Below are 23,221 nucleotides of genomic sequence, written 5' to 3' on the forward strand. Positions count from 1 at the left end.
TACTGTATATTGTGATTTTTGTCAATAAAGATTTATAAAATAAAAAACTGGATAAACCCCAGTGATGTCATTCCTCCAGGTTTGCACAGTATACTTGGGAGTTCAGCCCAAACACCCATAAATATATACATTTTTATATGTCTATGCAAACACCAACCATCTACCTCAGTGTTCCTCGTCTGGCCACTAGAGGCCGCAAGAGCGAGTTAATCTCAACTCACCTCCAGGTAAAACATCCAATTTTAGAGCAGAAATTGACATATTTAGCACTCAACGTGTGCTCGCCACGCACTTCTGCAATTTAAAGTTGTCCACCGGGTACACTTCTCTAAAGTTAAACTGGTGTGGATTTACCTAAATGTGGACACAACATGTGACAGGTGTAGGAGTGCAGCTCCTACGTTAATCCACAGGTTTTGGTCTTGCACCCCAACCTGGGACTTGATGATTGGGCCGGAGCTTCGGGAGCTGCATGCTGGCCTGCGGTCCCCACCCCTGGTCATCCCGCTGCTGCTTCCACCTGCCTGCTGTGCTGTTGCCGTCCCCGACCCCCCAGTCTGGCCCTCGGCAGGAGGGTCCCCCCTTATGAGCCTGGTCCTGCTCAAGGTTTCTTCCTCCTAAAGGGGAGTTTTTCCTTGCCACTGTTTGGCTTAAGCTTTTTCTCCCACTAGGGGAGTTTTTACCTGCCATTGTTTATGTAATAATTGCTCGGTGGTTTATGTTTATGTTTATGTTCATGTTCTGGGTCTCTGGAAAGCGTCTAGAGACAACTTTTGTTGTATTATACGCTATATAAATAAAATTGAATTGAATTGAATTGAATTGTCCCTCTCTGGATAATTTCTGGAAGTCAGTCTTCCGTACCAGGTTTCAAACGAAGAACGAGTTCATTTTCATCATTAAATGCCATTTGAGCTGTCTTATTAAGGTGGAAAGATTCGGCCCCCCTTTACACTCACTGGATAAGGGACATTATGTTGTATTTGGCCTGTCCGAAGTTCTGAAAATAGATTTCATAAAGTACAACTACTGTCGTACTTTATAACCCTTTATATAAACTTTATATACTGCTGACTGTTGATTACTATTCATGGTTTTGTACCATATCTTTGAATATATTGCTAATAATAAGGCAAGGCAAGTTTATTTGTATAGCACGATTCAACACATGTTGATGTAAAGTGCTTTACATCAATATTAAAAGCGACAAGACACAATTAAACAGTAAATAACAAATAAAATAATGAGAAAAGAGGTAAAATAATAAAAAGTACAAGTTGTTAAAAAGTAAGAGCAGTAGAGTAAAGCAGGTACACATCTCATTTGATTTGATTTGATTTATTTTATTTTTGTACATGTAAAAAAAAGTAACATTTCATGAGAAGTTTAAGAAAACAACAACAAAACAAAACAAGGAATTTCATCCTTTAAAACTTGCTAACTTGATTTACATGTGCCAAAAAAGGAGTAGGAAGACGTGTAAACTTATTTAGTCCTACCCCCATTCACTGATCATTTAACCTGTATTTATAAATATTCACACACTGTACTCACACTGCTAAGTAACAGTATTATTATTATTACTACTATTATATACTGTAATTATACTCACACACATACTTATACATGCCTAAATACATACACATAGTTGAATATTTCTATATATTTGTACACATATGCCCATATAGATATTTATATAAATATACTTATTTACACTATGTATATATATACATATACATATACATATACATATATATATATACATATACATACACATATATCATTTGCTGCCCATTTCTGTACATAAATATACACAGATCTACCCATTCACCCAATAGTGTTATATCAGGCCCCTAAAGGCCATTAAACCCCTTCCTCTTTGTACCTTGTGAGAATCATGTTTTTATATTTGTTTTTAAACTGGTTAATGTTTGGACATTATTTTAATTCTAAATCCATTATGTTCCATAGTTTAACTCCACTGACTGATATACAAAATCTTTTCATAGTTGTTCGTGTTCTACGAGTCTTAAAATTTAGAGTACCCCTTAAATCACACCCCCCCTCTCTGTCATAAAACATTTCCTGCAAGTGAGATGGTAATAAGTTGTTCCTAGCTTTATACATGAATTGTGCGGTTTGGAATTCTACTATGTCAATAAAATTTGATTATTTTAGAATTGAAGAATAAGGAATTGTTGTGTTCATGAAAACCAGCCTTGTGAATTATCCTTATGGCTCTTTTCTGCAGTATGAATAGTGGTTGCATTAACTTCAGTGGTTGCATTAACTTCAGTGGTTGCATTACAGTTTTTCACAATTGTTTAAACACATTTATTGGAACATCAGACACAATGTGCACAACCTGAAACTCATGTTTCAGGTGGCTGAACCAATCCTGCTGAACTCCAAGCACATTTACTGCTCTAGACTCAAATTCCCATTCCATACCACACATTTCTCACAACACTACACACAATTCCCAATATCCTGCACACTCTTCCTGAATTCCCTCTCTTGCTGTTCACACAGAACACACAGTCAGTCACATTTCTAAATTCCAATGGCTGTTGTGCAACATGCAATCAGAAATTTGCCATTGAATTCATATTCATTGATGAAGCGGGGTTCAACCTTGTAAAAAGAAGTCGCCGAGGGAGGAATATCATCGGCCAGCATGCCATCACAGAGGTCCCTGGCCAGCGTGGAGGGAACATAACAATGTGTGCTGCCATCAATCACCACGGCGTCCTCCATCACCATGCCACCCTTGGCCCCTACAACACTGCACTTCTTCTAGCATTCCTGGACCAGCTCCACAATATCATTGTCCAGCCAGACCAGATGGAGGACACAGAGGTGGTCAGGTTCGTTGTTATCTGGGACAATGTCAGTTTCCACCGGGCTGCTCTGGTCCGTGAGTGGTTCAGGGTCCATCCAGAAGTTGTTGTCCTACTGTATATCTCCCTCCATACTCTCCCTTCCTCAACCCAATTGAGGAGTTTTTCTCTGCCTGGAGATGGAAGGTATACGAGAGAAACCCTCAGACACAGATCCCACTGCTGCAGGCCATGGAGGACGCATGTGGTGATGTCATTGTGGAGGCCTGTCAAGGTGTAGGAGATTCTTCCCCCGCTGCTTGGCCAGGAAGAACATCGCCTGCGACGTGGACGAGGTCCTGTGGCCAGCTAGGGATGAAAGGCAGGATGCAGCCTAAAACCTTTGTTCTGTTTCTATTTTCTGTCAAGTTTTCATCCACAGCTTGCTGTGATGTCCAGTGGACTGCACATTTTGAGTCCAAATACTGTACTGTAAAAATATTATTTGTTAGAGAATTGTGTGTTGTTTTCTGTTTGAGTAGCCTATACATAAGAATACTATATGGTGATATATTACATCCAACAGCTGAAGGAGTAACACTGAACATACAAATGCATGATTCTACCTAGGCATTCATCTAGTGTTTTCCATTCATACTATAGTGTCTTCCATTCTGCACATCAGTGTTCAGTGGGTGCTTAGAAATGTCTACTCAAATGATGTATGTGTTTGGCATTTGAGAAGGAAATACCATTTAGTGAAGAGTTAACACTGTTTTGAGGGTAGAGTGTGCTTTTGCAAGAGAAGTGTAGGATTTTGCATTTTGTGTGTGAGTTTTGTAATTTTTGTTTAGAGTTTTGAGAAAGTGAGGTAGTCTATCAGGAAATGTGTTTAAACTATTGTGAAAAACTGTAACTTCAGTGGTTGCATTAAATTCAGTGGTCATTAACTTTGCACAGTCTCAATCCTTTGATTCCATGCCTATGACAACTCTGAGAAGGATGCTTTTTTTTTTGGGACCGCACCAGGAGAGTTTATATAAAACATCAAAATTTTTTCTAATATCTTTGATTGACAGTCGGCTCAGTCAATGGGTAGCCACTATCACTTTCTCCTTCGTAACTGTCATGCTACCGTGCCCACTAAAGCAACCAGTCGATTGTATGAACCAAATTACAGGCAGCAGGAAGCTTTTCGTCATGGAAACATGGCTGTAAATGTCTGCAGATGTTTGCTGAGAATCTGTGAAGAAGCTGGTGGCCAAAGCTAATTCACATGGCTGTTCCCCCGTATGAAGAAAAATAGGCCTCTAACCTGTCTTTAGAAAGCTACGTGACCCTTGTCTGCTGTTTTTTAGTCTACGTTTAGAAAAGAGCTTGGTCCTTGGATCCGTCCGGACCAACCAAAAACATGTGCTGCTTTAAGATATGAATGATAAAGCTCCGTTAAATCTTTATTAACAGCTTACAATTCAATACAGTGCTGCTAAATTGATGATGGCGATTGGCTGTACCAGCCATCAGTCAAAACACCACACCCCTTATTACACATGTATTCAACAGGTATAATTATATAAAATAACAAATATAAGTTAAACCCTGTACACTTGTCATAGCTGTGAACTGTACAGGGTTTCCCCCAGAACAAATTGGCACTGGACAATGTGACCGGCAGGTTTTCAATTTACCAGAGAAATATTATCTGAAGCCTCAAATGATAAAGGATTTGCAGGCTGAGGCTATATTTTTTTAATTGAAAAGTAGGCAGCCATATGAAACACAAGGAGTACCGTCAATTAACTCACTTGCGGGACTTCTGAAATAAATAAATAAATAAATAAATAAATAAATAAATAAATAAATAAATAAATAAATAAATAAATAAATATTGCACAAGCCTGCGCTCTTTAATCATGAACATGCAGAAACTGAAGGCCTACCGTTTCTCAGATGAAATAATTTTCAAAAAAAACACATCTGGACTGGCTCATATGTTGATAACGCAGCGTACCGCCGACTCTCTTGCAGTGTTTGCAAAACCTTTTTTCTGATCCAGCGGTGATGTCGTACCTCAGCCGGGGACATTTCTCTTTCCATTCGTGCCGGAACGTGGACTTTTCTGTTTCTTTTCAGCTGGAGTCGGGGCATCATCTGTGGCAGTCTCTGTGATTTCAGATTGCATCTCGGTCTCATCGGCATCCTCCTCCTTAGATGTTTCAGGTTTCAGAAAATAGTTTTTAAGATTAGCTTTTTTCAACATGTCCGGCCTCCCGCTATTTCTGATGCACGCCTAGTCAGAGTAGCATAAATGAAGCTTTGTTTCGTGTAAAAAAAAAGAAAAAGTTTCGTTCCACATATGTCTGGCCTACACATTCATGACAAAATAAGATCCATTTTATTAATAAAATGACATCTGGAAATTGCCTATTTTAATACAATTCCAATTGTGCTTGGAGGGAATATTTTCACCTGACATTTTGACCGAAGGGGTTTAAAAATAGAGGGAATGTGCATGACGTCACAGAGGCGACTTCACAGCGGGTTACGCCCACTGAGTGTCAGAAAGACTGACTGTCAGTGTAAAGTGTCAGTTTGAGCAACTGGAAAACATCTAAAATGGGAAAGAGCTGTTGTGCGATCGACTGTACTCATAGATTTAGAAAGAAATCGGAGTTATCGTTTTACAGACTGCCGAAAAATAAGCTTAAGAGAGACAAATGGGTCGCTGCAATTCACATAAACAACTGGATTTCAGGCACCGAAACGTGGATTTGCGGTTCCCATTTTGTATCAGGTAATGTTGGATTTTTGGGTAGCTAACGTTAAACGGTCAAATCATAAAGTTCGGTGTCCTCATCACTTTAATTTCTACAACAAATCCTGCCTTGAAGTCGGACAAAGACTTTTGTAAGCCTTCAAGGTTTGCTTCGTGTATTTCCCCGGTGTAGAAATTAAGTAGATATAAATATCAGGAAACTGGATTCGTGGCCAAATATTAATGTCCATGGACCACTGGTTCTTGGGGTAACTGTACAGGTCACTGTCAAGTCCAACTGACGCTAATTTAAGCCCATAATCAGTTGTTATCCCGTCTTCTCCACTAGTTGCAGCTGTTTTTGCCACTCAGTGCGGGTAAGGGGGCTGGTCCAGTGGGAAAGTGACATCAATGCGTACCCTCTATACCGGACTAAGGCAGATTTTACCAGTCAGAGTCCGGTAATTACCGGATACCGGAAACCCAGGAACTGTACCTATGGAAACCAAAACTGTTTTTGTACAAGACTGTAAATATGTTTATGTCTGCTGTTATGTTAAACATTTTACCAAGAAAGTAAATGGATCCGGACCATACTATTTGGTAGAGAAAGTCCAGGTCTGGACCCTAGTGGTCAGTAGAGGACCTGCAGGTCTGGATCCAGACCCTGGTGGTCCGTAGAGGACCTGCAGGTCTGGATCCAGACCCTGGTGGTCCGTAAAGGACCTGCAGGTCTGGATCTAGAATCCAATTAAACATTTTATTACTTGAATATAAAGCCCAAAACGGCTTAGAGCCGCATTATTTGCAAGACCTGATAGTGCCTTATGTTCCTGGCAGAGCTCTCCGCTCCCAGGGTGCAGGTTTACTCGTAGTTCCTAGAGTATCCAAATGTAGATTTGGAGGGCGGGCGTTCTGCTATCAGGCACCATTACTATGGAAACAACTTCCAATCTGGGTTAAGGAGGCTGACACCACCTCCACCTTTAAAACTAAACTTAAAACCTTTCTGTTTAGTAAAGCCTATAGTTAGTGTTTAGTAAACCTCTAGCTGGTGTTGGTAAATCTCTAGGTAGTGTAAACTACCTAGAGAGAGCGTGCTGGCCTGCGGTTGAAATCTAGAAAGTAGTGGTCTGTAGAGGACCTGCAGGTCCAGTGGCCACCATTGATTCTCACAGGGGTTACTGGTCCGTGTCCTATCTGGGACGTCCAAAATCCAGTAAGGTTTCCTGGTGAGTCTAATTTGGTCGCAGGTGGAGAGCAGAGTTAATGGTGTATAAGGGGCTCAGCCATGGGCCGGCGACCCGTCCATGTGTCCAGCAGACCCCTGTGTCCCTGAGCAGGACCAGGCAGGTCCACATGTAGCCAGGTCTGGGGATCGGGGCAGAGAACAAACTCCTGCTGGTTCTTGAGTGGAGGGTTTTGAGTGGAGGGTTTTGTTTCTGCTGGTTTGTCTCTTTAACCCCCCCCTCCTACACACACACACACACACACACTCACACACCCTCTCTGAACAGCTGATGGCAGAAGGAGGCCAGCTGATCTAATTTTAGCAGAGTCTCCCAGTCTCGGATCGGATCCGTCGCGGTCCAGGACGCTTCCTTCAGTCATGCCCGGCAGCCAGGCCCGGAGCCGGGCCCGAGACCGGAACAACGTCCTGAACCGGCCCGAGTTCCTGTCCCTGAACCAGCCGGCCCGCAGGGACCAGCCGGCGGGGGAGGGACGTGGGGGTCCGAGGAGACCCGTGTTCAGACAGCCGAGTCAGCAGGATGACGGCGCGGTGAGGTAAGACCTGGAGGCTCCGCCCACTCACACCCAGCTGCTATTTACAGGGAGAGCAGACCTGAACCAGGATCCAGAAAAACCCACAACACACACAATTTAGAACTGACACTGTCACACTTTCCATTTACATGTGAACCAACCTGGTTGTCTGGTTCTGGTCCCAAACAGACACTCTGGGTTTCTCACGACCAGGACCAGTTCTCCCAATCTCTGACATGAAGTGGACATTATGCCGCTTTTCCACTAGTACCTACTCAGCCCGACTCGACTCGACTCACCTCGGTTTGGTTCTTTCCCACCAGGGGTCTAACGTGCAGAGTAAATACTTTTTCTGTATCTATTCTGCTGAGGTTCTAAGCGGCTGAGTCGGCTGTATCTGACATCATCACACTACAGGCCACCGATTGGTCGGGGGGTTGGAGTCAGACGACAGAGTCTGGAGGAGGAAATCAGTGAAAGAGACTCTGACGGATTCTTGTTCATTTTATTCAACCAGCAATGGCAGCAAAAGTCTGTTTCATGATCCAACTCTGAGGTGCAGATGTTCATAAACCTGGTGCTGAGGAGAGAATTAAAAAGGGATCTAGACGGGAGATAAGGAACGACCAAATCTACCAAGAGCTCTGTCTCTTCATAGCTGCTCACGGCTCCAGCTGACTTTTCAGCAGCACAGAGACAAACTAAAAAAAATTAAAAAGCGTCGCTGCTTGAAGCTTCTCTCACTCTGTTTTTAACTTGATATCAAACACAAGCCACAGACCCAGCAGCACATCTATCATCTCCTCCAGGTTCTACATCTTTAGTGTTGTTGTCTTCTTCGTTTAGATACACAATCAAATATGTCACAGCAGCTTCACTCCAACCTCCTACTTCTCATCTGGGTATTGAAAAGAAACGAGGACAAGGAGAGTCGAGGCTGAGTAGGTACTAGTGGAAAAGCGCCATTAGTCTGCAACCTGAAACACCTGAGATAGCGACTGAACACTGAAACGCGTCAGAACCAGAAGAGAATCTCGCTCCACAGACCGTGTCCAGGGGTTTCCTCAGGGCGGTTGTTTCTGCGCGTCCTTCACTGTCACAGACATCTGATATCTCCACACCCATGCAACTTTGCAGCTGCACACAGATGCTTTTATTCTGAAAATCCAACTCAAAGCTCTGAAAATGATGCTCCAAACCATTTTAAAAAACTGTTGTTTTATTTTCACTGATGTTTGACAATAAAAGCCCTCATGTGGGCAATACTATGTACCGCTTTGGTGCTTCCATAGGATTTCAGAGTGTAAACTGCACCCAGATCCTGCTAATCATCATCATAGATTATGGATCATCATATGGATTATCATAGACTGATCATCAGCAGGTGTGCAGACCTCTAGACGACCAGAAGTTTTAGCAGTTTGCTGTAGGGCTGGGGATCGATTCAAATATCAAGAATCGATTCGATTCCGATTCTTAAGATTCAGAATCGATAATCAGGATTTGATTTGATTCGATCCGATTCGATTCCGATATTGATTTGGGTTAGTGTTATTAAAACTGTTTTTTGAGCTGTTGCATGAATTATATGACTGTAGTTCTGCAACATATTAATCCTAGTATTATATTGAGATTCAACAGCAAGTATTGCAGCTAATGATGCTGTAAGGACCAATCAGCTCCCAGAATGCTGATTGGTTTCAGAACCATTCAGAACCATTGCTTTCAGAAACATCATGTGGATCAAACAGATCCAGGGCAGCAAACAGAGGACGTATGAAATTGTTTTTATTTTTTCCCACATTCCGTTTAAATATTTTCAATTTTTGGTCTATTTCAGTTTTTAATTTCGGCGAATTTGGTTTTTAGCATTTTATGCAAATGTTATGCAAAATTATGCAAAAATTCCTTTTTTGTGCATAAACAAAAAAATACCCAAAGTTGTAATGATGGAAAAAAATCGATCTTTAGACATACAAATTGATTTTTAGGTATTAATATGAGAATCGATTTAGAATCAGAAAATCATTTTTTTCAACACAGGCCTAGTTTGCTGATCTGTAACATTCAAGTGTGTGTAGATGCAATGTCAAGAGGGATGATCTGGACCCGGACACTTGTCAGTGGACCATGAGGACAAGAGTCTTCTATGTGAGAGACTAATTAAAGTCCCACAGGACACCACTACTTCAAGTTACTGCTGCTAAAGGTGGAGCTACTATTATTATTTTTCCTCTTCTCTGACGTCCATTCATCCGTCCGATGCAGGACCCCAGGGGTCTGCTGGAGTCTTTCCCAGCTAAGTACACCCTGGATCGGTTGCCATCCACATAGACAAGTGACATGATGTCGTTCATCTTAGGTTGTGTTCATCTAATCCCATGATCCCCTGTGATCATATGGTTTTTATTACATTTTTACACCCAAAACAAACAGCATAGGATTTTAAATTGGACACATTGACTGAATAATCCAGATGGAGTTTTATTTAATTCATTGCATTTGATCAGTCCTTCGTGGAGATGACTTCCTGTATAGGACCCCTTGTATAGAAACTCCTGCATAGGACTTCCTGTATAGGACATCATGTATATTACATCCTGTAGAGGACTTCATGTATAGAGGGTCTGCATTGACGTCACTTCCCCACTGGACCAGCCCCCTTAAGCTTCAGTTATGGTTCTGCGTCAAAACGACGCCGTGCCTACGGCGTGTGGTATGTGTTGACGCAGAACACACGCCGTCACTGACGCCGTCACTGACCTGCACCTCCCGAAAATTGTAACTAAGCGTTGAGGCGACGCAGACCACACGCAGACTGAGAGGGCTGTGATTGGTTTACTTGGAAGCAACGCATTTCCGGTTTCCGGTTTGAAGCAGTCGTGAACTTTCAGCACTCTTTTCTACGTGTATGCGTGATTTTTTTTGTTTTTTTGCACAATAATCTTTGATTTACTGTGACTGGAAAAAGTCGGATAAACCATTCAGGAAAAGATCGCTAACTAGCGGTCACGAGAGGTACTGCACCGCGACGAAATGGAGTGACGGAGAAGTCCGAAGGGTTCACGACGGCGTCACGGTGACGGTGTGTGCTCTGCGTTGGTTTGACGCAGAACCATAATTCAGGCTTTAATCGCACTGAGTGGCAAAAACAGTTGCAACTAGTGGAGAAGACGGGATAACAGCTGATTATGGGCTTAAATTAAAGTCAGTTGGACTTGACAGTGACCCGTACAGTAAGCCCAAGAACCAGTGGTCCATGGACATTAATATTTGGTACAGTTACCAAGAACCAGTGGTCCATGGACATTAATATTTGCTTGCTTGCTAAATCTATGAGTACAGTCGATCCCAAAACAGCTCTTTCCCATTTTCGATGTTTTCCAGTTGCTCAAACTGAAAGTTTACGCTGACACTCAGTCTTTCTGACACTCAGTCTTTCTGACACTCAGTGGGTGTAACCCGCTGTGAAGTCGTATCTGTGACGTCATGCGCATTCCCTCTATAGCAGGGGTGTCCAAAGTCGGTCCTCGAGGGCCGGTGTCCTGCATGTTTTAGAAGTCTCCTTGCTTCAACACACCTGATTCAAATTAAGTGGTCACCAGCTTGCCGTTAAGGTCTGGACAACTCTGTTGATGACACAGCTACTTTTATCACGGTGTGCTGAAGCAGGGCAACATCTAAAACCTGCAGGATACCGGCCCTCGAGGACCGACTTTGGACACCCCTGCTCTATAGGAACTCCTGCATAGGACTTCCTTTATAGGACATCATGTATATTACCTCCTGTAGAGGACTTCATGTATAGGATTTCCTGTAGTTGACCCCATTCCTGCAGTGGACTTCCTGTGGAGAACAGGTGTGTTTTTGATTACTTTAATTTGTCTCCTTTTCACTCTCTTGTTGTGGTTTGATGCTTTACCAACTGATAACTGATGAAATCTGGATCGGGGTCTCTGTGAAGGTGTGTTTTTTATTTGATTTTGTTTTTATTCGCCTAGGGGCTCCAGAGAGGCCCCTGAAGGAGGGGTCGGGGCTGAAGGGAGCCCAAAGGATGCGTCACGCTTTCCGGAGCAGGACTGCATGCAGCTCAACCCAACCTTCCGCGGCATTGCAGTCAGCGCTCTGCTCGCCATCGACATCAGCCTTTCCAAGCGTCTGGGGATGTGCGTGGGTGCCCACGGCCGCGGGGCCCCGCTGCGTCCTATGGTGACCCTGCTGGCCCTCACTGGACACGCCCTCCCCTGGATCATTGGTACCCTGTTCTGTTTGTGGAGCAGCAGCACGCTGGCCGGACAGGAAGTCCTGGTCAACCTGCTGCTGGGTAAGAAACATCCACCCGTCTAACAACCATCTTTCTGTCTCTTTAATGAACTTCTGTGTCCAGACGATGCAGGGTCCTGTTAGTTGGACTGCAGTAAGTGCTGGAAGTTGCAGTTCCTGACTGACCACTAGAGTCTGGATCCAGACCTGCAGGTCCTCTTCTGTAGGGGGAATATTTCCATACTCCTAGAGTATCCAAATGTAGTTTTGGAGGTAGGTTTTCTGCTATCAGGCATCGTTAATATGGAACCAACCAATCTGGGTCAAAGAGGCTGACACCACCTCCACCTTTAAAACCAAACTTCAAACATTTTTCTGTTTAGTAAACCTGTAGTTAGTGTTAGTAAACCTCTAGCTAGTGTAAACTCTAGTGTGTTAGGGCCAGTAGTCATAGCTGCAGCTGCAGGACCAGACTAGAGCAGCTGCTCTGAACCAGAGCTTCATCCTAGATACGCTGCTATAGAGCTATGCTGCTATAGAGCTACGCTGCTATAGAGCTATGCTGCAGGGGGACTCCAACATGATCCACTGGGCGGTTCCCGTCACCCCTCCTACTCTTCCTTTTTTCAGTTATTAAGTAGAAGTATCTCATCACCATCACTGTTGTCCATTGTTCTTGTAGTTTGTTGTGCAGGTCTGCCCCCTCCTTTTTCTCTTCTGTGCATGTTTGCAGGCCAGAGCTTCAGGAGCTGCATGCTGACCTGCAGTCCCCCCTCTGATCATCCCATTGCTTGCTTCCACCTGTCTGTATGGATGTCCGCCCCCCCACCCACACACCCCTCTGACCACTTCAGTTTCTGCTGTCTACGTCTGTTTATATGGTCATCCCTTTAAGCACCAGTTAGCCATTTTGCACTAGCCTCGCTTCACCTCGGTTCTACCCGCCACGGCCCCGTTTTGCGCTTTTGCACTAGGGCTGAGACGGGTAGAGCCGCTCCAAGCCGATACATTTTTCTGTAACCATTCTGGCGAGGTTCTATCCGGGCTGAGCCGGGACTATTTCTGACGTCACCACACTCCTCGCCACCGATTGGTCGGGGGGCGGGGCCGTCATCAAACTACAGGCCCCTGATTGGTCGGGGGGGCGTGGACATCAAACGTTTGAATCAGGAAGCGGGAGTCAGCGCGAGGCGACTCGCGGCTCGCAGCGATTTTATTATACAGCACAAACGTCTGTTTGGTGATCCAACTCTGAGGTGCAGATGTTCATAAACCTGGTGGCTGTCGAGAAAATTAAAAAAGTGATGTAGACGGGCTATTTTTTTCTCAGCCGCTTGCGGCTCCAGCTGATTTCTGATCTGCGCCGACACAAACAAAGGTGTTGCGCAATCGAGTACGTCACAGCAGATTCACCCCATCCCACCCCCACTTCTCATCTGGCTGTGAAAAAACAAACGGGGACAAAACGAGTGGAGCCGCGACGAGCCGCACCGAGCCGAGCCGGGCGGAGGCGGGACTAGTGGAAAAGTGCCATATGTCTGTGTCTCTCCTTTCTCTGTTCTTCATTCTCTCTGTTTTCTCTTTTCCTGCTCTGCCCAGCTGGCCTTCTCCTGGCCTTATTCCCTCCTAGAGGGGAGTTTTTCTTGCCACTGTTTGGTTTAAGGTTTTTCTCCCACTCGAGGAGTTTTTATCTACTGTTGTTTATGTTATGTTCATGTAATGATTCCTCGGAGGTCATGTTCTGAGTCTCTGGAAAGATCCTGGAGACCAATTCTGTTGTAACAGACACTGACCAAGGTAACCAAGCTAAGACAGGTGATGTCTCAGGTGATTTCCAGGTCTGCCTGTTCCACTTGGACCCCTGTGTTTGGACTAATGGGACTAATTGGTTATGGGCGGAGACAACCATCCAGCAGTCTCTAAAGCTTCAAACGAACCCTTCAGAAAGCTGTGGGTGACTTCCTGGGGGTTGTCTCCATCTTCTGTCTCTCTAATGTCCAACCATGTCTCCGCAGCTCTGTTTCTGGATCTGATGACGGTCGCTGGGATGCAGAAGTTGGTGAAGCGTAAGGGGCCGTGGGATTTCCCTCCAGGATTTTTGGACTACGTTGCCATGGATATGTATTCTTTCCCGGCAGCCCATGCCAGCAGAGCTGCCATGGTGTGCAAGTTCCTGCTGAACCACCTGGTGCTGGCGGTCAGTTGCTTCTTGTCCTGCTAAAGCTGGGCATACACTGTGCAATATTTTAAATCGTTTGATTCAGCCCCATCTCAAACTGCACGACTAGATCGCTCAGTTCAAAAGTTCGCAGCCCACGATTTATGGTCTCACACTGTACGATCCGATGCTCTGATGCTCCGTGTGCTCACACTATACGTTCATAATCCCCACGTCTGCTCACACTATACGTTCATAATCCCCACGTCTGCTCACACTATACGTTCATAATCCTCACGTCTGCTCACACTATACGTTCATAATCCTCACGTCTGCTCACACTATACGTTCATAATCCTCACGTCAGACTTCTGTTACTGGAACTACAACGTCAAAAAGAAGTGGAAGAGGAGGAACCCCGAAGTGGGAGACACCAAAGATGCTCAGCAAAAACAAACGTGCTGCCTTAAACCTGAATTATGGTTCCGCGTTAAATCGACGGCGTAACTGTACGGTGTGAGTCGCCGCGTACCCTACGCCGTAGACTCTGCGTTGGTGTAACGCGGAACCATAAATCAGCCTTTAGCAATTTGTGCCATTCTGTGTGACGATAAATGAAAAAAGATCAGACAACGTCGTGATTGGACAAGGAATTGGCTGGGCAGACGTGGGAAATGCAGTCTTTTTTTTCTGCTATTAAAACATTATTTGTAATGTGAATTTGCGCACGACACCAGACAGGTTCAAGGTTAGCCCAAAAAAAGGCGTAGTTTATTCTCACAAACAAAAAACACTGCCTCCTTAAATGGCAGGGGAAAGAAAACTCGCTGTACGAATACAGGAAAAAAGTCCTCAACAAAAATCCACAAAGTAATCCAAGAGAAAAGTCCTCAGCACAATCCACAAAGAATCCAGAAAACCCTGATCACATACAGGAGTGACAAGACGAACTCACAAGGGTTTGCCAGCAGTTCTGATCTTTATATGAGCTTCCAGTAATGACCTGATGCACTACAGCTGCGCTCCCGTGGCTCAGCTGCGCCACCGGGCTCGTCGCCGGGCGCGCAGATCTCTGGCTCTGCGCTGCGCAGACTCTGCTTCTGCAGTGCGATCGGGCCGAGGGGAAACCCCAGCTGGCCGAGACATAACAGTACCCCTCCCTCCAAGGGAGCCACCTGGCGACTTGCCAGGCTTCTCGGGATGGGTCCGATAAAAGTCTGTCAGAAGACCGGGGTCCCTGATGAGATGGCGGGACACCCAGCACCGTTCCTCTGGACCATAACCCACCCAGTCCACCAGAAACTGGTACCCCCGCCCCCGTCGTCGAACGTCCATCACACGGTGGACCCTCCATTCAGGGTGGCCATCCACGATCGTGGGTGGAGGCGGATCCGGGGCAGGGGGCATCAGGGGACTCCGTGAGACAGGTTTGACCTTCGACACATGAAAGACAGGGTGGATGTTTAGGGAAGCCGGCAGTCTCAGCCTCACAGCTGCAGGACTGAGCACTTTCGTGACCTCGTAGGGTCCCACGAACCGCGGCCCCAGCTTCTTGCCAGCCGACGGTAGGGGAAGGTCCTTGGCAGAAAGCCACACTTTCTGCCCCGGGCGGTACGTCGGTGCAGGGTTCCGGCGACGGTTGGCCCCCCGCCTGCCACTCTCCGCTGTTTGAAGCAAGGCAGTCCTGGTGGACCCCCAGACACGACGACACCTCTCCAGATGCGCCTGCACCGACGGGACTGCCACCTCCGTCTGTTGCGCCGGAAACAATGGCGGCTGGTACCCCAGCGATGCCTCGAAGGGGGAAAGACCTGTCGCTGAGCTGACCAGGGAGTTGAGGGAGTACTCGACCCACGGGAGAAATCGACTCCAGGAAGCAGGGTTCTTTGCAGCCACACAGCGGAGTGCTGTCTCCACACTCTGGTTCATTCTCTCCGTCTGTCCGTTAGTCTGAGGGTGATAGCCAGAAGAGAGACTGATCGAGGCACCCAACCCCTTGAGGAAAGCCCGCCATACCTGGGACGTGAACTGGGGTCCTCGGTCCGAGACCACATCCTGGGGAAGACCATGGAGCCGGAACACCTGGCTCGTGAGGAGATCCGCCGTCTCTGCCGCCGAGGGGAGTTTGGGGAGGGCCACGAGGTGCACCCCCTTACTGAAACGATCAACAACAGTTAGGATCACTGTCATCCCCTGGGAGACCGGTAGTCCAGACACGAAGTCCAAGGCAATGTGGGACCAGGGACGGCTCGGAACAGGAAGTGGCTGTAGTAGGCCGGCCGGTGCCTGGTGAGAAGCCTTGCTGCGGGCACAAACAGGACAGGCCAAAACAAAGTCCCTCACTTCCCTCCTCATCCCAGGCCACCAGAACCGTCGAGCCAGAAAGGTGAACGTGCGGTGGACCCCAGGGTGACAGGCAAACTGACTAGAGTGACCCCAATCCAGTACTCTGGACCTAACTGATTCCGGAACGAACAACCTCCGTGGCGGCACACCACTAGGGGCCGGGTTAGAGTGCAGCGCCCTCCTGACCACCGTCTCGATGCCCCAGGCCACCCTGCCCACCACTCGGGCCCCGGGAAGGATAGGTGCCGACTCCTCGGTGGACGGCCCCCCCCCTTGATGCAGCCGGGACAGGGCATCCGCTTTGCAATTACGGGAGCCGGGACGATAGGTGAGGGTGAAGTCGAACCGACTGAGGAAGCCGGCCCAACGAGCCTGTCGCCCATTAAGGCGCCTGGCTGCCCGAATGAACGTGAGGTTCCTATGGTCAGTCCAAACGATAAACGGCTGCCCCGCCCCCTCAAGCCAATGGCGCCACTCCTCCAGAGCAGCCACCACAGCCAGCAGCTCACGATTCCCGATGTCATAGTTCTCCTCCGCGGAAAATGCCGAGAGAAGAACGCACAGGGGTGCACTTTCTGATCCCTCTCCGATCGTTGGGAGAGGACCGCCCCCAGCCCGGTGTCCGAGGCGTCCACCTCCACGATGAACTGCCTCCCGGGGTCTGGATGGAGCAGAACAGGGGCGCTGGTGAACCTCTCCTTGAGGGACTGGAAGGCGGCATCAGCAGCCAAAGACCAGACGAAGGGTTGGGAGGGGGAAGTCAACCTGGTGAGGGGTTCCGCCACGACACTATAGTTCCTTATAAACCTCCGGTAAAAGTTTGCAAACCCGAAGAAACTCTGCAACCCCTTCCGTGACCCGGGAACCGGCCAATCGACCACCGCCTGAACCTTGCGGGGGTCGGCTCGAGTTTGACCCCCCTCCACTATCAACCCCAGGTAGTTGACAGAGGCAGAGTGGAACTGGCACTTCTCCGCCTTAACATAGAGTCGGTTCAAGATGAGACGCTTGAGTACCCGGCGGACGTGCTGGACATGCTCCTCGAGGGTCTTAGAGAAGACCAAGATGTCATCGAGGTACACCACCACGAATTCATCCAGCATGGTTTCTTGTGCTGGCCCCCCCTTCTCCTCCCTTTTCTCTCTTTTGTCCATGTTGCAGCATCCTTTGCCGGACACCGGAACCTGCAGGTGGTCGTGGGTGGCTTGTAGCTTGCATTACGGAGCACAAGTCTTTCCCCGACCCTGCACCCCAACCTGGGACTTGCTGATTGGGCCGGAGCTTCGGGAGCTGCGTGCTGGCCTGCGGTCCCCACCCCTGGTCATCCCGTTGCTGGCCCCCCCTTCTCCTCCCTTTTCTCTCTTTTGTCCTGCAGGTGGCCGTGGGTGGCTTGTAGCTTGCATTACGGAGCACAAGTCTTTTCCTGACCCTGCACCCCAACCTGGGACTTGTTGATTGGGCCGGAGCTTCGGGAGCTGTGTGCTGGCCTGCGGTCCCCACCCCCGGTCATCCCGTTGCTGCTTCCACCTGCCTGCTGTGCTGTTGCCGTCCCTGACCCACCAGTCTGGCCCTCGGCAGGAGGGTCCCCCCTGATGAGCCTGGTCCTGCTCAAGGTCTCTTCCCTCCTAAAGGGGAGTTTTTCCTTGCCACTGTTTGGCTTAAGGTTTTTCTCCCACTAGGGGAGTTTTTACCTGCCATTGTTTATGTAATAACTGCTCGGGGGTCATGTTCTGGGTATGGGTCTCTGTAAAGCGTCTAGAGACAACTCTGTTGTATTAGACGCTATATAAATAAAATTGAATTGAATTGAATTGAATGTCACAGAGCACGTCGTTGATAAGCGCCTGAAACACCCCCGGGGCATTGGTAAGACCGAATGGCATTACTCGGTACTCGTAGTGACCCCGCGGCGTCTTGAACGCGGTCTTCCACTCGTCCCCCTCCCTGATCCGCACCAGGTGGTAGGCGCTCCGTAGATCCAGCTTAGAAAAGACGGTAGCCTGGGTCAGGGGCTCAAGGGTGGAACTCATGAGGGGAAGGGGGTATTTATTCTTTACCGTGATGTCATTGAGTTGACGGTAGTCGATGCAGGGACGGAGGCCCCCATCCTTCTTCTTTACGAAGAAGAAACCCGCTGCCACCGGGGAGGACGAAGGCCGGACAAGCCCAGCTGCCAGTGACTCTGAGATATACTCCTCCATGGCGGCCTTCTCCGGAATGGACAAACTGTAAAGCCGGCTACTGGGAAGGGGGGCCCCAGGACGGAGGTCGATCGCGCAATCGTAAGGCCTATGCGGAGGAAGACTCTGGGCTCGGGACTTACTAAATACCTCCCCCAGATCCCAGTACTCTCGGGGGACAGAGGCAAGATTGGGGAGGTGACGCTGGGGATCGACCGGGGTAACGAGCCAACAGCCGCCTGGAGACAACGAGCGTGACAAGAAGCACTCCACTCCAGGATGGTTCCCGAGGACCGTGCCACATGCGGCTCATGTTGCATGAGCCACGGGTACCCGAGAATCACCGGAGCCGACGGGGATGGAATAAGGAAAAACTGACGGGTCTCGACGTGGTTACCCGCCACCGTGAGGGAGATGGGACGGGTGCACTGGGTGATACGGGCCAGACGACGGTCGTCCAGAGCGAAGGCCTCCACGGGTTCCCCCAGAGCCTCCAGAGGAACCTTAGCCTGGGCGGCGAATTCCTCATCTAAAAAACAGTCATCCGCCCCTGAATCGAGGAGAGCCCCCACCGTAATCCTCTGACCCCCCCAGGCCAGGGTGACGCTAACCCGTCGGTTGGGTGGTAACGGACTGCGGGAACACAAAAGGTGACTCACTAGGATCTCCCGGGGTCCTGGTGAGCCTAATCTTTTGGCCGCACGGGGCAGTTACTAATACGATGTCCCTTCTGGCCGCAATAGAGGCAGAGCCCTGCCCTAAATCGGGCCTCCCGTTCGGCCGGACTAACGCGCGTGCGCCCTAGCTGCATGGGTTCCTCTTCATTCGCAATCTGCGGCGTGGAGGACCGGAAGGGACCCGATGGCGCGTTATACGGGACAACAGAATCCCTCTCCCGTGTGCTAGGGACCTGGGTCTCACGAAGGAACCCCCGAACTCGCTCCCGCCTTCGCTCCCTGAGACCTCCGTCAACACGGATGGCCAGGCTGATGAGGTCGTCGAGGCAGCTGGGCTCCTCCCGTGTAGCCAGCTGCTCTCTCACTGCGTCGTTCAGTCCCCTACGGAAGGTTGCCCGAAGTGATGGATCGTTCCACCCGCTTTCTGCAGTGGCCAACCGGAACTCCACCGAATAGTCCGCCACCGTGCCAGTACCCTGTCGAACACGAACCAACCGGTCGCCGGGGTCCTGACCCCTGGACGGGTGGTGGAAGACTTTCCGGAGCTCAGCCACGAACTCGCGGTACGAGTGACGGAAACTGGCCCCCATGGACCAGGAAGTGGCGGCCCACTGGGCTGCCCGCCCGGTGAGCAGGTTAGTGACGTAGGCCACTCGAGCAGCGTCCGAGGTGAATCGGCTAGGTTGGTGAGTGAACACTAACTCACACTGCATGATGAACCTGGAACAGGTCTCGAAATCACCCCCAAATGGTTGTGGGCTGGCAAGGCAGGGTTCCTGGGGTAGCGGATCGGGCATAGCAGGGCGCGGAACCTCGAGAGGTGGGTTGACGGCCCCAGCAGGTGCAGGTTGGTTCGGCGGCCGGGTGGTGAGGCTCGCCGTTAACACCTGCAGCTGTTGTAATATTGCCGTCTGCTGCTGGGTCAGGCTATCCACCGAAGCCTGCAAAGGTTGGACCTGGGCGTGGAGGTTCTGCACGGCCACAGCGGCCGCCTCCAGCTGGTGAGTGTGGCTATTCGTTAACCGGAGCTGCTTATCTAAAGCAGCCTGCAATGAACCACGCTCTGGGTCGGCTGGGTCCATCTTGGTGAGTTCGTACTGTTAAGGATTCTGTCCTTGGACCCAAGCGCACGACACCAGACAGGTTCAAGGTTAGCCCAAAAAAAGGCGTAGTTTATTCTCACAAACAAAAAACACTGCCTCCTTAAATGGCAGGGGAAAGAAAACTTGCTGTACGAATACAGGAAAAAAGTCCTCAACAAAAATCCACAAAGTAATCCAAGAGAAAAGTCCTCAGCACAATCCACAAAGAATCCAGAAAACCCTGATCACATACAGGAGTGACAAGACGAACTCACAAGGGTTTGCCAGCAGTTCTGATCTTTATATGAGCTTCCAGTAATGACCTGATGCACTACAGCTGCGCTCCCGTGGCTCAGCTGCGCCACCGGGCTCGCCGCCGGGCGCGCAGATCTCTGGCTCTGCGCTGCGCAGACTCTGCTTCTGCAGTGCGATCGGGCCGAGGGGAAACCCCAGCTGGCCGAGACATAACATTTGCAACACTTTAAACTACAAATAATAGTTTTTGACGTGACATCAGTGATTGCGCATGCTCTCTGCGAAAGGATGAGGCCAATCGGGTCGTAGCTGCTTCAACTGTGATTCCTTCATGAGGAGCGACCAGGATTTCAAACACGCTTGATTTTCTTGCGAGCACACGATTCGTGATCGGGAGCTCGTCGTGAGGTGTTAATCTCTCGTCGTGAGGTGTTAATCTCTCGTCGTGAGGTGTTAATCTCTCGTTGTGAGGTGTTAATCTCTCGTCGTGAGGTGTTAATCTCTCGTCGTGAGGTGTTAATCTCTCGTCTTTACCCCACGTAAACTGCACGAGGCACGACCAACGATTGGGTCGAAATCCGGCCCGATCCAAAAAATATTCGCACGACTGGAAAATCGGTTCAAAGCGGGCCGACAATCGCACAGTGTCTGCCCGGCTTAAGTCAGAGTTGGATTGGTGAACTTTGTCCACGTGTGGCTGTCGTGGTAACGTAGCTTCTGCCCTGCAGGTGCCCCTGAGGATCCTGCTCTACCTGTGGGCCTTCCTGGTGGGGTTGTCCCGGGTGCTGCTGGGGAAGCACCACCTGTCAGACGTCGGCTGCGGCTTCGCTCTTGGTTTCTTACACTTCAGCTTGGTGGAGTCCGTGTGGTTGGATTCTGCCACCTGCCAGATGCTCATCTCCATCGGCACGCTGCCCTGGACTCTACTGGTTTAGAATCCGTTCAGACTGGTTCTGGTCAGAGTAAGACTGCCGCGGACCTGTCTCCACCAGTTTGGACCAGTCTTCACTGAAACCCTTGGATTCTCTTCTTCACAATCAGCACTGATGGAACTGGTTCAGACTGGTTAAGACGGTTACCTGCTGGGGTAAAGGCGGCTGCAGACCGATCCAGTCCTTTCTAAACCGGTGTGTCTGGAGACGATGCTGAACAGGATGACTGGTTCAGACCAGTTGAGACTGGTTTAGACTAGTTTGAGTGATGGTCTTTTGGGTGTGTTTAAACATTTGGCTTTTTAAGAGACGGATGGATTGTGTCTCAGGTATCAAACAGGAAGCGTCTCTGGTCAGACTTCCCGGGTTTGGTTCAACTTAAATGGTTTTTATAGTCAGAGCTGCAGCTGGTGTGTTTTTTGTGATTACTATGCAATCCTTCTGCATCTCAGCTTGAATTTTTACCAGCTGAAGTTGATATCAAATGACTTTTTCACGCCTAAAACATTTTATTATTCTACAGATAGTTTGTTTGAGTTTTTAGCCTAAAATTTGAAGTAGCTTTGTAAAGAAAGGGATTACTTTACAGTTTTGACAATAAAAAACACAAAGATTGTTCAACATCTGCACATTAGAGTGTGCAATGATGCTGCTGCAGAAGTCATCTTCATTTTCAACAAAGGTGAAAGGATGATATTTTGCTTTTTCTGACTTTTAAAGGTTCAATATGGTCTTGAACTGTCATATAACCAGTTTTCGGCCTGTGTAGTTGCCATTTTTAGAGATTAAATAAAGGTTTTGAAAGAGGAGTGATAGCAGGAGCTTTCAGACGTTTTGTTGTCTAAAAGTCTTTGTGATTACACCGGCAGGATTTATTAGGTCCTCTAAACTCCTGTCACAGACCAGCCTGATATATCACGCATCTATCCCCACATGCGGTCAGCCCCACCCCTTTTAGACCAGGTCCCACTACTGGCTTCCACCTGTCTGTATGGATGTCTGGTAGATGCCTGCTGATTTCCTGACCTGCAGCACACGCATCCCCCCTCTGACCACCTCACTGACTACGTTCACATGCAGTCAAAATTCAGGTTGAGGTCAATATTCCGGTTACTGAAACATTCGGAATAATCCGTTTCCATGCGTGAGCAAACAGGGTTTTCCCTGTATACATGGTGATTAATCATTTGGGATATCTGGATCAAACCAGCGACGCACGGAGAACGTCATGACGCAATTCCCGTCATTTCTGCTTCTTCTTCCTGTATCCAAATCCAAAACAACAACAATAACAGCAGCACGGTGGATAATGAACAGCCCAGTAGAAGTCCCCTTCCTTTGCGCTTTGGTGCTGGTAATGACCCACCAGGACTTAACACTATTCCTCGTTGCCTTCTTCATTAATGGAAGGCGAGAACGTGAAGAAATGGCAAATGGATCCGGAGCTGTGCCTCCATATCCATGCTACCCGTTTCCACCAGAGTTTCCACCCCGGACACTTTGGATGAATCAGGACTGGTGGGAACGGGTAGTAATGATGGAGTTGAATGATGGACACCGACTGGTGGGAGAATTTCCGTATGTCTTCCTGGACTCAAAAGACCAAGATTCCTTGGTCTCAGGTTGTGAGCCCAGTAAAAAAATTTGGATACAGGAAGAAGAAGCGGAAATGACGGGAATTGCGTCATAACGTTCTCTGTGCGTCGCTGGTTTGATCCAGATATCCCAAATGATAACCCTGTTTCCTCACGCATGTAAACAGATTATTCCCAATGTTTCAGTAACCGTAATACTGACCTTAACCCAAATTTTGACTGCATGTAAACATAGTCATTGTTTCTGTGTCTCTCCTTTCTCTGTTCTTCATTCTCTCTGTCTGTTCTCTCTTTTCCTGCTCTGCCCAGTCTGGCCTCCAGCAGGAGGGTCCCCCGTATGATCCAGGTCCTGGTCCAGGTTTCTACCCCCTTATGATCCAGGTCCTGGTCCACGT

At 48.3% G+C, this 23,221-nt stretch overlaps 1 protein-coding gene across 1 annotated transcript; it reads left to right on the forward strand.

Moving 5' to 3' along the window:
- The first annotated feature begins 7,113 nt into the window (after nucleotides 1–7,113).
- On the forward strand, nucleotides 7,114–22,040 carry plpp7a (phospholipid phosphatase 7a (inactive)). The gene is made up of 4 exons (XM_061729627.1): nucleotides 7,114–7,359; nucleotides 11,340–11,662; nucleotides 13,617–13,798; nucleotides 21,028–22,040. Exons 1-4 carry the CDS (start codon nucleotides 7,184–7,186, stop codon nucleotides 21,232–21,234), a joined length of 888 nt encoding a protein of 295 aa, XP_061585611.1. The 5' UTR covers nucleotides 7,114–7,183; the 3' UTR covers nucleotides 21,235–22,040.
- The last annotated feature ends 1,181 nt before the right edge of the window (nucleotides 22,041–23,221 follow it).

The sequence above is a fragment of the Cololabis saira genome, chromosome 9, assembly GCF_033807715.1.
Source record: "Cololabis saira isolate AMF1-May2022 chromosome 9, fColSai1.1, whole genome shotgun sequence".
Taxonomy (NCBI): Eukaryota; Metazoa; Chordata; class Actinopteri; order Beloniformes; family Belonidae; genus Cololabis; species Cololabis saira.